This window comes from Schistocerca americana, chromosome X (assembly GCF_021461395.2).
Source record: "Schistocerca americana isolate TAMUIC-IGC-003095 chromosome X, iqSchAmer2.1, whole genome shotgun sequence".
NCBI lineage: Eukaryota > Metazoa > Arthropoda > Insecta > Orthoptera > Acrididae > Schistocerca > Schistocerca americana.
Genome location: NC_060130.1, coordinates 1,001,083,428 through 1,001,100,260, shown reverse-complemented (window position 1 = coordinate 1,001,100,260; position 16,833 = coordinate 1,001,083,428). Strand labels below are relative to the sequence as shown.

At 37.1% G+C, this 16,833-nt stretch overlaps 1 protein-coding gene and 1 long non-coding RNA gene across 4 annotated transcripts in view; one reads left to right on the top strand and one right to left on the bottom strand.

Moving 5' to 3' along the window:
* LOC124554775 overlaps window positions 1-16,833 on the top strand; it is a 47,791-nt gene that overhangs the window by 14,847 nt on the left and 16,111 nt on the right. The gene's annotated exons all lie outside the window — the stretch shown is intronic.
* LOC124554772 (ER degradation-enhancing alpha-mannosidase-like protein 1) overlaps window positions 3,902-16,833 on the bottom strand; it is a 206,606-nt gene continuing 193,674 nt past the window's right edge. For both annotated transcript variants that reach the window (XM_047128419.1, XM_047128418.1), the window contains exon 10: window positions 3,902-5,545. In XM_047128419.1, coding sequence (XP_046984375.1) covers window positions 5,450-5,545 — 96 coding nt within the window. In that variant the 3' untranslated portion in view covers window positions 3,902-5,449. The remainder of the gene's footprint in view (window positions 5,546-16,833) is intronic.

The window sequence follows — 16,833 nt, the reverse complement described above, 5'->3', positions numbered from 1 at the left end:
TCAAAAATACACTCTTCATTAAAACAATTGAAGTCACATCTTACTGAATGAAGTGCTCCAATATGTTAGCAAGTAAAATGCACTTATTTCTTTATTGCTGCTGCAATTTAAATACAGTAAATCAACAGGCTCTTCTCATGTAGTATAACCATGTTAATATTACCTAGGTCCTGTATTAATACAGAGGGCATACTCCAATACTTGATTTTCTTATTAAATACATCTGGATGTTGGTTCCTCTGATAATCCAAAGCTGCTGCCCCACACCTGATAGTCTTAAATAGTTTTGGTTTTACAAAGCTTATGAAACTGATTTATGAAGATTTCCTGCTTGCCTTTATACTGCTTGCTGTATTTGATAGGCCATGTGTCACAATAAGAGCCCTCTCATATCTGTAGTATCCCATCCATAGGTGCTTCGTACTACCAGCTCATAGTTTTGGAGGATATTGTGTGTTCTTTTATTTTTATTGTAAATTTTATTTTTCCAAGAATATTTGAATGTTGGGGCTGTAATCCTAAGGTAGTCTGACCTGCACGTATCTCTCTACCCAACTGTTGCCGATACTGCATGCAGAATGTCTACATGACAATGCCGTCAGTATAGTTTTGTGGATGATCCTGTAAGTGTTGCAATTAAGTCTGTATGTATTGTTACCTTCAACGAGACAATTACCTGCATTTATTAATAAGCCATAAATGTAGCAGTGTACAACATAATTGCATCAGTCACTCAGGAGAACCGACAGTCTTTTGCTCTATGTTGGGATATTACGTAAATGCTTATCACTGTTTTCACTTAGACCAACAGGTAATTTTTCCATTATATAATAAACATTCCTATGTCAGTGTTTCTAGCCAATACAATGTTGTACTTCAAAGACTAGTTAATAATCAGTGTAGTGGTTCAACAATGCCATCTGCTGACAAAGCACATAACCACCCATCAACGCTTCTGCTGCTTGTCTGCTGTCTTTCCTTTTTATTTATTTATTTACATTGTCTTTGCGTGGAGCCATCGTAATGATTGCTTTTGCAAATGTCAGACTTAATACTATGGTTATATTTATACTTATAAAATACACTATATTCTGTAGCTGTTGCTTCTTATGTCTATTTTTTACATTTATCACATTACAGCTGATATGCTAATGCCTCATGTTACAATCACTATCTTAAAATTCATTGAAAGAATATAAACATTTTTCTATTAGAAAAGATTTTAATTTTGTTTTAAAAACATTTCCCATGTACGTTCTTAGAGAGTTTGATAGCTTGTTATACCAAATCAAATCATATACGGACTTCTATAAGTAATTTTTAACGTTGTTCTGTTACGGAAATAGTTACACTTAGTTCTAGTGTTGTGATCGTGTACATCACTGCCCTTGATAGCTTCTGTTGGTTGACTTATAAAAAATACAACTATTTTGAAGATGTACAGAGAATATATTGTCAGAAATTCGTGCTGCACAAACACTTCACGACATGAATCTCTATGTCCCATCCCATGTATAAGTCTTATTGCTCTTTTCTGTAGTAGTAGTATTCTTTTTAAATGTACATCAGCTGCGCAGCCCCATAGTTCAATTCCGTAATTGAGAAAGGGGTCAAGTGTTCCATAATATACTAATTTCAGTGCTTGGCTAGGAACTATCTTTGCGAGCTGGCTGAGGAGATATATGGCACTACTGACTTTTCCGCATACAAAATTAATGTGGTATGTCCACTGCAAATTTTCATCGACATATACACCCAGGAATTTACAGTTACCATTTTCTGCTGCTGAGATATTACACACACTATTTATATTGTTGTGATGAGAACTGCCTGTTTTTAAATGTCAGTAGTTGAGATTTGGTGACATTCACCTTGAGCCCCTGATCATTGAAGTATTTTGTTACTTCTGTTACACCACTAGTAGCAAGAGATTCATGAGCTGTGGCTACAATGGCTTCACTGATGAACTCGCCTCCACTCCGAGGCACACTGTTGCTGTTATGTACTTCTTGTTTATTCTGTTTTATATATTTGAAAAGAAAAGTGCACCTTTGTTTTTTAAATGCAGTGTGCTCTCATTATGCTTGTGAGATTCATGCATAGTAACATTTCCTGAAGGTACATAAAAAATACTGTGATCTGGTTGATGTTTTTCCATTTGTCTACAGTTTCCACAGTTTTGCAAATTGTCATAGTAATTCCTATTTATTATTAACCCTCGACTGGGCTCGCATATGTATAAAGTGTGCCAACCTCGAATAACATTGTCTTGTAATGTTCCATTATTGTTTGATAATTGTGCATCTACACCTACATGGATACTCTACAAATCACATTTAAGTGCCTGGCGGAGGGTTCATTGAATCACCTTCACAATTATCTATTATTCCAATCTCATATAGTGCATGGAAAGAACGAACATCTATATCTTTTCATACGAGTTCTGATTTCCCTTATTTTATCGTGGTGATCGTTTCTCCCTATGTAGGTCGGTGTCAACAAAATATTTTCGCAGTCGGAGCAGAAAGTTGGTGACTGGAATTTCGTGAAAAGATTCCTTCACAACGAGAAACACTTTTCATTTAATGATGTCCACCCCAAATCCTGTATCATTTCAGTGACACACACTCCCATATTTCGAGAATACAAAACATGCTGCCCTTCGTTGAACTTTTTCGATGCACTCCATCAGTCCTATCTGGTAAGGCTCCCACACCGCGCAGCAGTATGCTAAAAGAGCACGGAATAGTGTAGTGTGGGCAGTCTCCTTAGTAGATCTGTTACATTTTCTAAGTGTTTATGAACACATGGACCAACTGAACTATATCAAGGATGGGTTGAAAAACTACACAGAGAAATGCAGCAACGAGTCACCTATTCTATCCCATGAACAGTGCAATTAATTTTGCATCAGATTTACAGTGACAACTTTCTCCGATGATGATGATGATGATGATGATGATGAATGCTTACATATTGCTTTTTCAATGCCTTAATTTTAACTGTGATGTACATTATCACTGAAACTCTGTATTGAATAAAGTACAACAGTCTGAAAGTAACACATGCAGGCCTCTACTGAAAAATCTAGCCGATTTTATCACACTTCATGCAACTCTTAGGTCTTTAATAGAGCAGCAACAACATGTCACTGAAAAATCTATACTCTGTGGTTTGAAATTGTGTGTAAAACATTGTTATATAGTGAATAGGCACAGTTATAAAGCAAAACACCATTTTTGAGAGAGAAAAAGAAAATAATAAATTGATTTTCTCAGAACTTAAATTTTGTTTACATAATTAATTAAAAACAAAGTATGCAGCAAGTATTATGGACAGTATTGTAGTGTGGGATCTTTTATGATATAATGTTCAAATTCTTGTTCCAATAATCTGACATAATTATTTGTGGTTCAAATGTAAAAAGAGGTGGATTGAAATCTCTGCTTTCTGCAAGAAATATGGCTGTCATAAACTGAAAAGGTTACACAGTTTCCTGTTATTTTGTCATATGGTTTGCAGTTTTCTAATAAAATTTTGTGAGAAGCCAATTTCCCTCATGACTTCAAGGTTCAGTGCACAAATGCCCCATATGACAGCTGTTTGTCAGGTAAATCAACATCCAACATGTTTCGCTGTAGTCCACCACATGAATTCACTCCTATGAAATGTGTGATCATTTATCATATGAGGTTATCTCACTTAGGAGTTTTTGTCATTCCCATAGTAATAATATAGCAGTTTCCAATTCTCAAGTGTTGGACAGAGGTGTGTAAAATCTTTCTGTAAGAAGAGCTTAACACTTTCTAGATAATGCCTTGAGAAATGTGTTCATTGGTGTCAATAATATATACAGCTTTACACCATATTTGTTTTGTTTTATGGCATGCAACCCTTGAAATAAAGTCACAAATTTACTCACACTTTAATTCTTTGTAATATTCTGAGACCATAACAGAAAGTAGCACATACAGTTTTCATACAGTAGGTCATTGCCAGTTTCTCCTTTTTCATGTCCAATTTTTTTATGGATGTTTCTGAGAATAGACACAAACCTGTAATGGTTCATGACATTTGGACAGACACCAGTTGCTCTCATATACACAGTATCAACCTGTCATATATGGACCATAATTTGTATTCCACTAGAACACGTGTAGATGAATGGAACTTAATGCTTTGTAACATTCTTACACTCAGTTTGGCATACAGATTTGTTTGCTCCTTGACATGTTTAATCACAGGACACACAATATAGTACAGAAAAATGTACAGATGAGCTGTTCTAACCTAAGTCAATGAAAATGCTCTCGCCGCACTGTCTTACAGAGACATCAATATCTGATACATGGTCAACTGTTATTCAGGCTTTTTTAAAATTAATTCAGTCTAAAGTTCCTGACTTTGGTTTTCTACACTTGTGAAGTGTAAAACTTATGGAAATAACGCCACTGTTTGCCTCAGAATCATCTTGAAGTCCACACTCCTCTTTTGATTTTATGACATTAATAAAAATGATATTTATAAATAACATAACTTCAGAATTATGTACTCTAAGCTCTTTCAAAAATAGGAAAAATTACTTTCCTCAAAATCATGAGAGCAGTTTCATTCCTAATCAAAGCATCCATCACTACACTACTGATCCTGTACATTACAAACAAGCCACTCCACAAAAAGAATAAAAAATGTAGCTACATTTCCAGTATGTCCACAAGTGTTTAAATACGGTGTCCACCATATAGCCCAGACAAATGAGAACCGTAACACTAACAAGAAACTCATAAAATTAAAGGCAAACGTACTTTTAGACAGGTCAACATACCTGTTATTTTACAGCATCAGCCCCAAAGTGTTTAATCAGAATGGACAAATGGGGATTAAACTTCACTTTTTCCAAATAAAAGGCCAGTGTCTACCACTTAATCACTTTGCAAGAGTATTTTAAAATTTATACTAAACAAACAGTCCCACATTTGCTCTTATATCCCCAAATGTAATTTTGCAGGAAATATGTTTTGACATATATATATAAAGCTTATACTTATTTGTTGAGTGTAATCCAATACTGAACTACATCTAAAGCATCAATACTCCCATTTAAAAATGGAATAGTTAAAAGTGGCACCTTCAATTAATAGTTAACATCACAGTCTTTTATTGTCTGAAAATATACTCTGTGGTGTGAAGAAGAAATTAAGTTTTTAACACAAAATATTTACACAACTCAAAAATAAAAGCTGTAAATGTAATACAAATAAAAAGCACACCGGCATAATCTCTAAATAAGACACACATTTATGTTTTTGTTATAATGGTAACAATGAATTTCAATATTTTAAGTAACAACTGAGTTTATAAGTTTTTTGCTAAACATAAAATTACACAATATGGAATGCAATTCTAAGAGTTATTTCATTTGGCGTCTCCTGTTGTAAATTTTCCAGTCTCAGATGTTATCTAGCCCCAAAGCCAAGCTTATCTGCTGGAGGTAATGACTCTTGAGTGGCAGAAAGTACATTCTGTCAGCATCAACAGCATCACACTGTGAATAAATACAAACAGATTTCAAATATATTACAAATGCACACCATTGATAACCATCTTCATAAATAATGTGCAGTGAATCTCAAACAAAACATTATATGGAGGGATAAATATAGGGTAAGGGTTTGTGTAACATCCTGTCAACAAAAATGTGATGTCTGGTTTAATTATTATTTAAGAAACAGAATGCAGAAATGTTTTCAAATATAGATTAAAGAGTTTTCTCCTTAGAGAAAATTGTATACCATAGAGGAATTCTTGAGTAGAAGTAATTAGCTATTAGAAAATAAATAAAAAAGGAACTTATAAAAGGCCAGCATATAGCCATACAAATATTTTTCTAGTTTTTTTATAAGTCTTATATTTTGTTCTGTTGATACATTTCAGATCATAACATTTATCATGAATTTGATCTACGGAACTAACTAACTATACATGGAACAAAAGATCAGATATGATGACAATGGGAGGACAATGGCTTCTACATCTACGTCAATACTCTGCTAGCAACCTGATGGTGTGTGGCAGAGTGAACTCTGCTACCACCAACTGATTTCCCTTTTGTTGTTTCATTTGTGAATGATGTGTGGGAAGAATAGTTGTTGGGAAGCCTCTGTATTAGCTCTAACTTCTTGAATTTTCTCATTTTTATCATTTCATGAGATGTATGTGGAAGTAAGTAATATGTTGTCTGACTCTTACCAAAAAGTACTCTCTCAAAACTTCAACAGTAAACTTCTCCATGATGTACAATGCCTCTCTTGTAATGTCTGCCAGCAGAGTCTGCTGAGTATCTCTGTAATGACCTCACATCAACGAAATAAGCCAGTGGCCAAACATCCTGCACTTCTTTGAAGGATTCTCTCTCTCTCTCTCTCTCTCTCTCTCTCTCTCTCTATCTATCTATCTATCTATCTATCAATCAGTCGTACCTGGTAAAGGTCCCAGACTGGTGAACAGTACTCAAGAATTGGTTGAACAAGTGCCTTGGAAGCCACTTCTTTCGTGGATGAGTTATATTTTCTTAGGATTTTTCCTATGAATCTCAGTGTGCCATCTAATTTTCCTATTGTTTGCTTTATATGGTCATTCCAATTCAGGTCATCCTGGATAGTTATCCTAGATATTTTACAGTAGATAATGTTTCCAACAATTTGTCCTCAATAGTGTAGTTGTACAGTTGTGAATTTCTATTCCTAAGTATGTGCAACATGTTACAACGGTCAATTGAGAGAGCCTGCATCATCCATCAATCCACTGTAGGTCATTCTGCAAATCAATATTGTCTTTAGGCATTGCCTATTTTTTTTTTTAATAGACAACTCCATCATCTGTGAACAGGTTTAAAGAGGTTCTGATGGTTTGTACTAGATTATTTACATACATTGCAAACAGTAATGGTCATATCACACCTCCTTGGGGTACTCCAGAAATTACTTTTACATCTGTCGATTCTGTTCAGTTAAGAGTAAGATGTGGAGTTCTATCTGCAAGAAGTCTTGAATGCAGTCACAAACCTGGTCTGATACTCGGCAAGCTCATATTTTTTTCATTCAACTGGAGAGCGGGATGGTGTCAAATGCCTTCCTGAAGTCAGGGATCATGGCACTCACCTGAGTGCCATTGCCTACACAGGTTGTATACGCGGACAAGAAAAATAAATTCCCAGATTTCCCAGTTAAAAACATACTTTTCCCCCACGTGAAAATGCAATTCTTCCAAGATGAAGAATGCACGTTTTCCATGGTAAGTGACAGTATACTTTCCCTCGGAGCTGTAAAAATAACAGTTCTTTGAATGGTGAAGGTGATGTACACCAGCATGGAACTTCAGAGAATAAAAAAACTCGACAAAAAATGTTTTGGAAAGCTCTGATGTTCGGCAACATTTATGTTGCATATTTTCATTTTACGATATGCTGCACATTTTTATATTCATAGTACAAAAGTATAGATTCATAACAGCACATTAATTTCCGAAGCACTAAAATCGAGATTGAGATGCACTTTTGTAAGACAGTCATAGCTCATGTCATGTGATCTCACTAACCAATGACAGCAGATATTCAGAGGATAGGACACTTGACGTAGTCAGCCAGCTGCAACATCACTGTTAAGTGGTGTTAATACACAAACAGGGAAAGTTAATGGTTTAAATTAATGTACACAGTGAAGCTACAATAAAAGCTAAGCTTTTACACATAATATTGATTTTTTTTTTGGGTGTGTGTTACACTTTAAGATACATCACACAAAATTGCCAGTAAAATTTTAAATACCGACATTAATGTCTGGTTGTCTGGGCTCGAAATTCTTGTAAGTGGCTAGTCCACAATGTGTTAAGTTTTAAATGAGAGTCAAACACTCTGTGATTTAAGAAATTCATTGCACATGTAACATAATTCATCTTGCGTAAAGGAAATTTACTTTGAAACTAAAGCTTTTGAAAGCACTATTTGCAATATTTCCCCACGACCTGTTAGAAATAGCTTCACTTCAGTAGTTGCCAGAGAGTGCCAGAAAACGCGTTACTGTCCATGGGCAGCTAAGATGACTTAGGAAGCCCATATGTTCGTACCTATACAGCATTAAGAGATCTTATGTGACATCATAAACGAAACAGGATACTACAAGACCATCAGAATTTCATACTTACATGGAACATTCATATGCCCAGATTCATAATGAAGTAGGTCCCAACCTGATATTTAAGATTTCAGTGTGGTTTTTGGGATGCAAATTTTCTTGGAGCACCAGTACTGTATTATCTCATGTTTGGTTCTTTATTATGGCATAATACCATACATTCCAGAAGACGAGAATGTGCACTTGAAATTCACTGAACAGTTGAAACTAGCCAATAGTGCGGAATGAAACACTTCAGTTCGAATAAATTGATTGCGTCTGGGAAAAGATATATATAAATACAAATAAAATAAAATCAGAAAACTGAAGCTTCCGTAATTATGTGAATGCATTTTAATTCACTTGATAGCTTCCAACCACAAAAATCCATTTAGTTTTCATCTGATGTGAGAAGTGTAAACGAAGAGGAAACAGCAAACTCACTATACGTAAACACGGCTTACGTGGAGACTAAAACCCTCTCCCAACTACAACCCAGACTGCTATGCGCATGCGGCAATCTGGCAGTTTGCGTGCCAGAAAATTTTTTCCGGTTATCATCTGGCTGCTTGTTGTTACTACTGATGCTAACAGCCACATGTCAAGTAGCTGGAAGTGAGAGAAGGTACTGCCCAAACACAACCCAATGGCACATGCGCATGAGCCCATGGGAAACTGCTCAAATGAAATGCAAACAGTTGCGACATCATGCTCATCAGCAGCAGTTTATACTTATGAAGTATTCCATAGTCTTCATACTAAAATTATGAAAATTTAACCAAAGTCTAAAACAATGAAAAATTCCCGGGATTCTAAACTATTCCCAGGTTTTTCTCGGTTTTCTCCTGGATGAAAAAATTCCCAGAATTTTCCCGGAGTGTATACACCATGCTACAGCACTACGGATCTCAAGAAGGCACAGAGAATGCAGAGTTTCACAAGATCTCTGTTTGGGGAATCCATGTTGATTTCTTGACGATGGATTTTCGTTCTAGAAAAAAAGTCATAATTTCTGACCATAAAACATTCACAAAATGTTGACCTCAATCATATAGGCCTATTATTGTGTGTATCTGCTTTTCCATCTGTGCTCCAAATACTTGACCTCAGCACTAAATATTTGATGCTGTCTACTCAGATACTATGTAATTTGTAAATATATTCCTATCTTTCTTAACTTTCCATGTAATACCCATTGCCATAATTACTATCACAGCCTTATGATCACTGATACCTACCTCCGCTTTAACTGATTTGGTTGGTTCAGGTCTGTTTAATGCTAAGAGGTCTAGGATGTTATCTTCGTGAGTTTTTTTTCCTAATTATCTGCTCGAAGTGACTTTCAGACAAGACATTCAGAATAATGTCATACAAACCGCTGTCTCTGGCACCAGTTTTGATTGTGTGACACTCCCAATCTTCACCTGGCAAGTTGAAGTCACCCCCTATTATTATTATTATTATTATTATTATTATTATTATTGTTGTTGTTGTTGTTTTGGTCTTCAGTCCATGAACTGCTTTGATGCAGCTCTCCAAGCTACCCTATCCTGTGCAAGCTGCTTCATCTCTGAGTAACTACTGCAACATACATCCTTCTGGATAGTGTATTCAACCCTTGGTCTCCCTCTATGATTTTTACCCTCCACACTTCCCTCCAATACTACACACATCAAAAAAAGCTTTGCATTACCCCGGTTCCCAGAACTCGGGAAGATAGACGTTGACTGTGGATATTGTATCACAGACACAGTCCCTTTGAATGTTCAGAGATGTCACTAACACCCCCCCCCCCCCCCCCCCAAAGATGTAAACAACCATGCATGAGCAGTGCCTATTAGATGGAGGGGGTCCGACAGCTGATCAGATCCAGTCATTCCACCAGGATAGAGGTACACGGCTCGTGTTGTCTGTAGTTCAACCATGCCTAGACAGTCAACACCACGGTTCGGTTGCGTGTGCATTGTTACTTTGTGCCAGGAAGGGTTCTCAACAAGGGAAGTGTCCAGGTGTCTCGGAGGAACCAAAGCGATGTTTCTCAGACATTGAGGAGATACAGAGAGAAAGGAACTGTTGATGACATGCCTCAGTCAGGCGGCCCAAGGGCTACTATTGCAGTGGATGACCGCTGCCTGGGTAATGCTTTTCGTGCAGCCACAGGATGTCGCGTTCTGACTCAAACTGTGTGCAATAGGCTGCATGATGTGCAACTTCACTGCCAACTTACATGGCGAGGTCAATCTTTGCAACCATGACACCATGCAGCGTGATACAGATGGGCCCAACAACAAGCCAAATGGACCGCTCAGGGAAAAATAGCATTAAGAGTAAATGATACATTGGTGACAGGTGTGTATAGTCTTGCAGAACTTTTTAACAAACATTTCAGTAACAGTGTTACTGAAAAGATGGAGTTGTCAGGTTCTGTAGATGCTGCTATGGAATACCTCAGACCAGACATTTCAAGTAACTTCCATAATATGAATTTGACCCTCACTACCCCAGCAGAAATAATGTCCATCATAAAATCTTTAAAATCAAAAACATCTAGTGAGTATTATGAAATCTCAACAAAGCTAATTAAAGAATGTGATTCTGAGTTAAGTAACATATTACGCTATCTGTGTAACCAATCGTTTATCAGTGGAATATTTCCTGAATGGTTAAAATATGCAGAAGTTAAGCCACTGTTTAAGAAGGGAGATAAACAAATAGCATCAAATTTCCATACAATTTCACTTTTTCCAGCGTTCTCAAAAATTTTAGAAAAAGTATGTGCAATCGGCTTTATAACCATCTTATCTCAAATAACATACTATCAAAGTCACGGTTCGTATTTCGAAAGGGTTCTGATACTGAGAAGGCTATCTACACTTACAGTGAAAATGTGCTTAATTCATTAGATAAAAAATTGCAGGCAACTGGTATATTTTGTGATCTGTCAAAGGCATTTGACTGTGTAAATCACAATATTCTTTTAAGTAAATTAGAATATTATAGTGTAACAGGAAATGCTGCAAAATGGTTCAAAACTTATATCTCCTGCAGGAAACAAAGGGTGTTGTTAGGAAAGAGACATGTATCAAGCTATCAGGTATCAACCAACTGGGAACTAATTACATGTGGGGGTCCCCACAAGGTTCCATTTTAGGGCCCTTACTTTTTCTTGTGTATATCACTGACCCTTCATCAGTAACATTACCAGATACCAAGTCCGTTTTGTTTGCTGATGATTAAAACATTGCAATAAATAGCAAATCAAGTGTAGTCTTAGAAAGATCAGCTAATAAAATATTTGTGGACATTAATCACTGGTTCCTAGCCAATTCCTTGTCACTAAACTTTGAAAAAACACACTACATGCAACTCGTAAAGGGTGTCCCACGAGTATATGCCTAACATATGATCACAAGCAGATAGAAGAAGTGGACAGTGTTAAATTCTTAGGATTATAGCTTCATAATAAATTCAACTGGGAAAAGCACACCACAGAACTGCTGAAGCGTCTTAACAAATCTCTATTTGCAATGCAAATTGTGTCAGACATAGGGGATATAAAAATGAAAAAGCTGGCATACTATGCTTACTTTCATTCCATAATATCATATGGGATTATTTTTTGGGGTAATTCATCAAGCCAAGCTAAAGTTTTCTGCGCACAAAAACGTGCAATAAGAGTTATATGTGGTGTGAACTCGAGAACATCCTGCAGAAGCCTGTTTAGAGAACTAGGGATACTAACTACTGCTTCCCAATATATTTATTCTTTAATGAAATTTGTCATTAAAAATATATCACTTTTTCAAACCAACAGCTCAATTCATGGAATCAATACTAGAAATAAGAATAATCTTCACAAGGATTTGAAGTCACTTAGTCTTGTACAAAAAGGTGTGCATTATTCAGGAACACACATTTTCAATAACTTGCCAGCAGCCATTAAAAGTTTAACAACCAATGAAATTCAGTTTAAGAGAAGCCTAAAGGATTAATTGGTGGCCAACTCCTTCTACTCCATTGATGAATTTCTCAGTAGAACGAACATATATAATAGAGGGAAACATTCCACGTAGGAAAAATATATTTAAAAACAAAGATGATGTGACTTACCAAATGAAAGTGCTGGCAGGTCGACAGACACACAAACAAACACAAACATACACACAAAATACAAGCTTTCGCAACAAACTGTTGCCTCATCAGGAAAGAGGGAAGGAGAGGGAAAGACGAAAGGATGTGGGTTTTAAGGGAGAGTGTAAGGAGTCATTCCAATCCCGGGAGCGGAAAAACTTACCTTAGGGGGAAAAAAGGATGGGTATACACACACACACACACACACACACACACACACACACACACACACACACATATACAGACACAAGCAGACGTATTTAAAGACAAACTCTTTGTCTTTAAATATGTCTGCTTGTGTCTGTATATGTGTGGATGTATATGTGTGGATGGATATGTGTGGATGGATGTGTGTGGATGGATGTGTGTGTGTGTGGGAGTGTATACCCGTCCTTTTTTCCCCCTAAGGTAAGTCTTTCCATTCCCGGGATTGGAATGACTCCTTACCCTCGCCCTTAAAACCCACATCCTTTCGTCTTTCCCTCTCCTTCCCTCTTTCCTGATGAGGCAACAGTTTGTTGCGAAAGCTTGAATTTTGTGTGTATGTTTGTGTTTGTTTTGTGTGTCTGTCGACCTGCCAGCACTTTCATTTGGTAAGTCACATCATCTTTGTTTTTATATATATATGACACACACACAATATAACTTCTGCACCATTTCAGTGCAGTAACGTGTTCATTGTAAATAAGTATTATAGTAGTTGTATTACATGTTTATTACCCTATAAATAAATAAAAAAAACTTCTATTTTAAATTCAGTGCATTAGTATTTGTAAAATGATTCTTTCATATAGTGTTCATTAAAAAATCATGATCATTCCACATGGGACCTGTGGAAGCTTATTTGTTTGAGTTGTAAATATTTGTCATGTATTGTTGTTTTTCTGACGTGTTCTACATCCTGGAGGACCTCCTCACTATGGATCAATTGGAATGAAAGTAAATCTAATCTAATCTAATCAGGATTAGCATCACATTCTCTTCACCTTCGAGTGTCGCATATGCCTTCAACCAGGCACTCGTCGGACACGTGTTTGGAGGCAATCCAGTCAGGCTAAATGCCTTGGACACACACTGTCCAGCGAGTGCAGCAAGGTGGAGGTTCCCTGCTGTTTTGGGGTGGGATTATGTGGGGCCAACGTATGCCGCTGGTGGTCATGGAAGGCGGCGTAACGGCTGTACGATACATGAATGCCATCCTCCGACCGATAGTGCAACCATATCGGCAGCATACTGGTGAGGCATTCGTCTTCATGGACGACAATTCGCACCCCCATTGTGCGCATCTTGTGAATGACTTCCTTCAGGATAATGGCATTGCTCAACTAGAGTGGCCAGCATGTTCTTCAGACAAGAACCCTATCGAACGTGTCTGGTATAGATTTAAATGGGCTGTTTATGGTCGACGTGACCCACCAACCACTTTGAGGTGTCTACGCTGAATCACCATTGAGGAGTTGGACAATCTGGACCAACAGTGTATAGCGTCCCCAGTGAGGTAATAAGAAACCACTTAAAAAACAGTATTTATAAAGAAGAGACATTAAAACTGGAATGATACATTTTTTTTTATAATGTACTCATTAAATAATAATTTCTCTGTGTAAGTTTCGAGTGCAAAGAAATATAACAAAATGATCTAAAGAGACGACAAGATACGCTCTTTTGTTAATTTTTCAGTCGTCTTCTCTTCCTCTCTGGTCTTGGTTGTGTGTAGACGGACATCTTGCGTGTGCTGGCAAATGTAAGCATATTTGTACTAATGAAGCATATAATATATTCATTTAATATCATTGTGCACTTTTAATTTGTAAGAGGTGATCCCGATTTCATGTCCGCCTTCCTTGAATTAACCTGCATTCAAGTAATTTACAGTTCAACAATCGCAGCCGCCGATGCAGCCAATGACGCCATTACGTGGCGATATTAACTTATGGAAAATTAGCGGAAGCGAAAAACTCGCCCGCAGTTAACATAATATTAATTTTTCTCCACAGCCGCACGTAGTTGCAGAAATACGTAGCTTTAAGATTCTTATTTTCAGTACCATAGCCGACAGCCAGAGCCAGGACTCCGACTATGAGGCAATGGTTAACGGAGGTAAGAAAAAATACTCTCGCGCATGTGTGGGCCGCAATTGTAATTAATAACTAAAGATCTTTTGCTTTAAAGTGATGTGACTAGCCGAGGAAATTAATATGAAAAGTTTATCACATTGTTCAGCTTATATGCTCATGTTTTAAGATTCAGCGAGTCTAACATTCATTAACGTAACAAGTAATTTAAGATTAATATTGTTAAAAAGGAGAACTTCACAAAAGCATTCAATCGTAAATCAAAATTGAATGAAATATCATTTTTATCAAGGCCCACCACGTAAGTCGGCAACAATCAAAAAATATAACAACAATAATAATATATTAAATTACGATGGCCAACAGACGCGAGAAGTGCCTTGATGAACTTGTGGATAGTATGCCATGACAAATACAGGCATGCATCAATGCAAGAGGACATGTCACTGGGTATTAGAGGTACTGGTGTGTACAGCAATCTAGAACACCCCCTCAAAGCCTCACTGTATGGTGGTAAAACATGCAATGTGTGTTTTCATGAGCAATAAAAAGGGTGGAAATGATGTTTATGTTGATCTCTATTCCAATTTTCTGTACAGGTTCCTGCACTCTCAGAACCGGGGTGATGCAAAACTTCTTTTGGTTTGTGTGAATTGGTGATCCCTTGATGCCTCAGAACATGTCCTACCAACCGATCCCTTCTTCTAGTCAAGTTGTGCCACAAATTCCTCTTCTCTCCAATTCTATTCAGTACCTTCTCATTAGTTACATGATCTACCCATCTAATCTTCACCTCTCTTCTGTAGCACCACATTTTGAAAGCTATTATCTTCTTGTCTAAACTATTTATCATTCATGTTTCACTTCCCTACATGGCTACACTCCATACAAATACTTTCAGGAAAGACTTCCTGACACTTAAATCTATACTCGATCTTAACAAATTTCTCTTCTTCAGAATCGCTTTCCTTGCCATTGCCGATCTACATCTTATATCCTCTCTACTTCGACCACCATCAGTTATTTTGTCCCGCGAAACTCATCTGCTACTTTAAGTGTCTCATTTCCTAATCTAATTTCCTCAGCGTCACCTAATTTAATGAGACTACATTCCATTATCCTCATTTTGCTTTTGTTAATGTTCCTCTTATATCCTCCTTTCAAGACACTGTCCAATTCAACTGCTCTCCCAGGCCCTTTGCTGTGTCTGCCAGAATTACAATGTCATTGACAAACCTCAAAGTTTTTATTTCTTCTCCCCTATTACAACAGCATAATCAGGAAAGTTAGTAATGATATTCTGCACGTTCTTTCTGAAGCACACTTCCATTACAGCTCCTAAGCCAGGGTGTCTATAAAAGCATCCGATTACCATTTTTGACTGACCTCCGATGCTCGAGTCCACCCAGATTAATTCACATGCAGAAACCATGACGACCTTGCTATATATTATTGAATTCTTTACTGGAATAAATACACCGCCACCACTGGTGACTAACCTTTTCTCATGGTAAATATTCCAATCTGAACTTAGGATTTTGTTGCTCTCCATTTTTGCTTTCAACCAACTTCCTGTTCTTAATACTATCTGGACATTATAGTCTTCGCAGGTGATACTAATTCTAGGACCTTTCCTCGGATGCTCCTGCAGTTTACTAATGTCATATTAACTTTTCTGTAACTGTTCTGTGAGCACTAGGATTCTCTGAAAATATTGTGGCTGATGTATCTTTGATTTTGGTAGGAAATTCATCTTTGAACCCAAGGGAGGGTTCCGTTTCAGAGAAATCATCACGGCATTTGCCTAAACTTATCAAGGAAAACTACAGAAAACGTGAAAAACAACAACTGGATGTGGATTTCTGCTCACTCCTCCCACAAATGCACCACCACACTTGGTAAGACTACACACTGTTCTTGAAGAATTTCAGTGCTTACTCCTCAACTTGGATACTGTGTAAAAGAACCACAGGAATCAAACTCTCACACATTCTTTCCTCACTGGGACAATAAAAGAATAAATTTTAGCTGAAAATTCATAACCATCTGAACAGAGTAACACCTCAACAGTAAAAACTGTCACGAAACTGTGGTCTGCTTCACCTATGAAATTTACGCTGCTTCACCTATGAAATTTACGATCGTTTTTATAGTTTTTGTCTGAATTTGCAGTTACTGTGATACATGAAACACAAATTGCTGTATGTCCTTTTAAAGTGTTTGTATATTTACAGTACTACTACACACACAGAAAATCTCCCCACACTGTGGCCCGCCTGGAGTGAGTAGTGGTAACTTATTGAGCAGCAGTTATGGGTGAAGGACAGGGAGCAGGAGGAGGAATTCTCCTGAAAGCACAATACACATCTACTAAAGCTGAATACAAAATGTACAACGAAATGTTGGAATTGTCAATTCTCTGCACAAATTGCTGTGATTATTCACAATTCACTTGA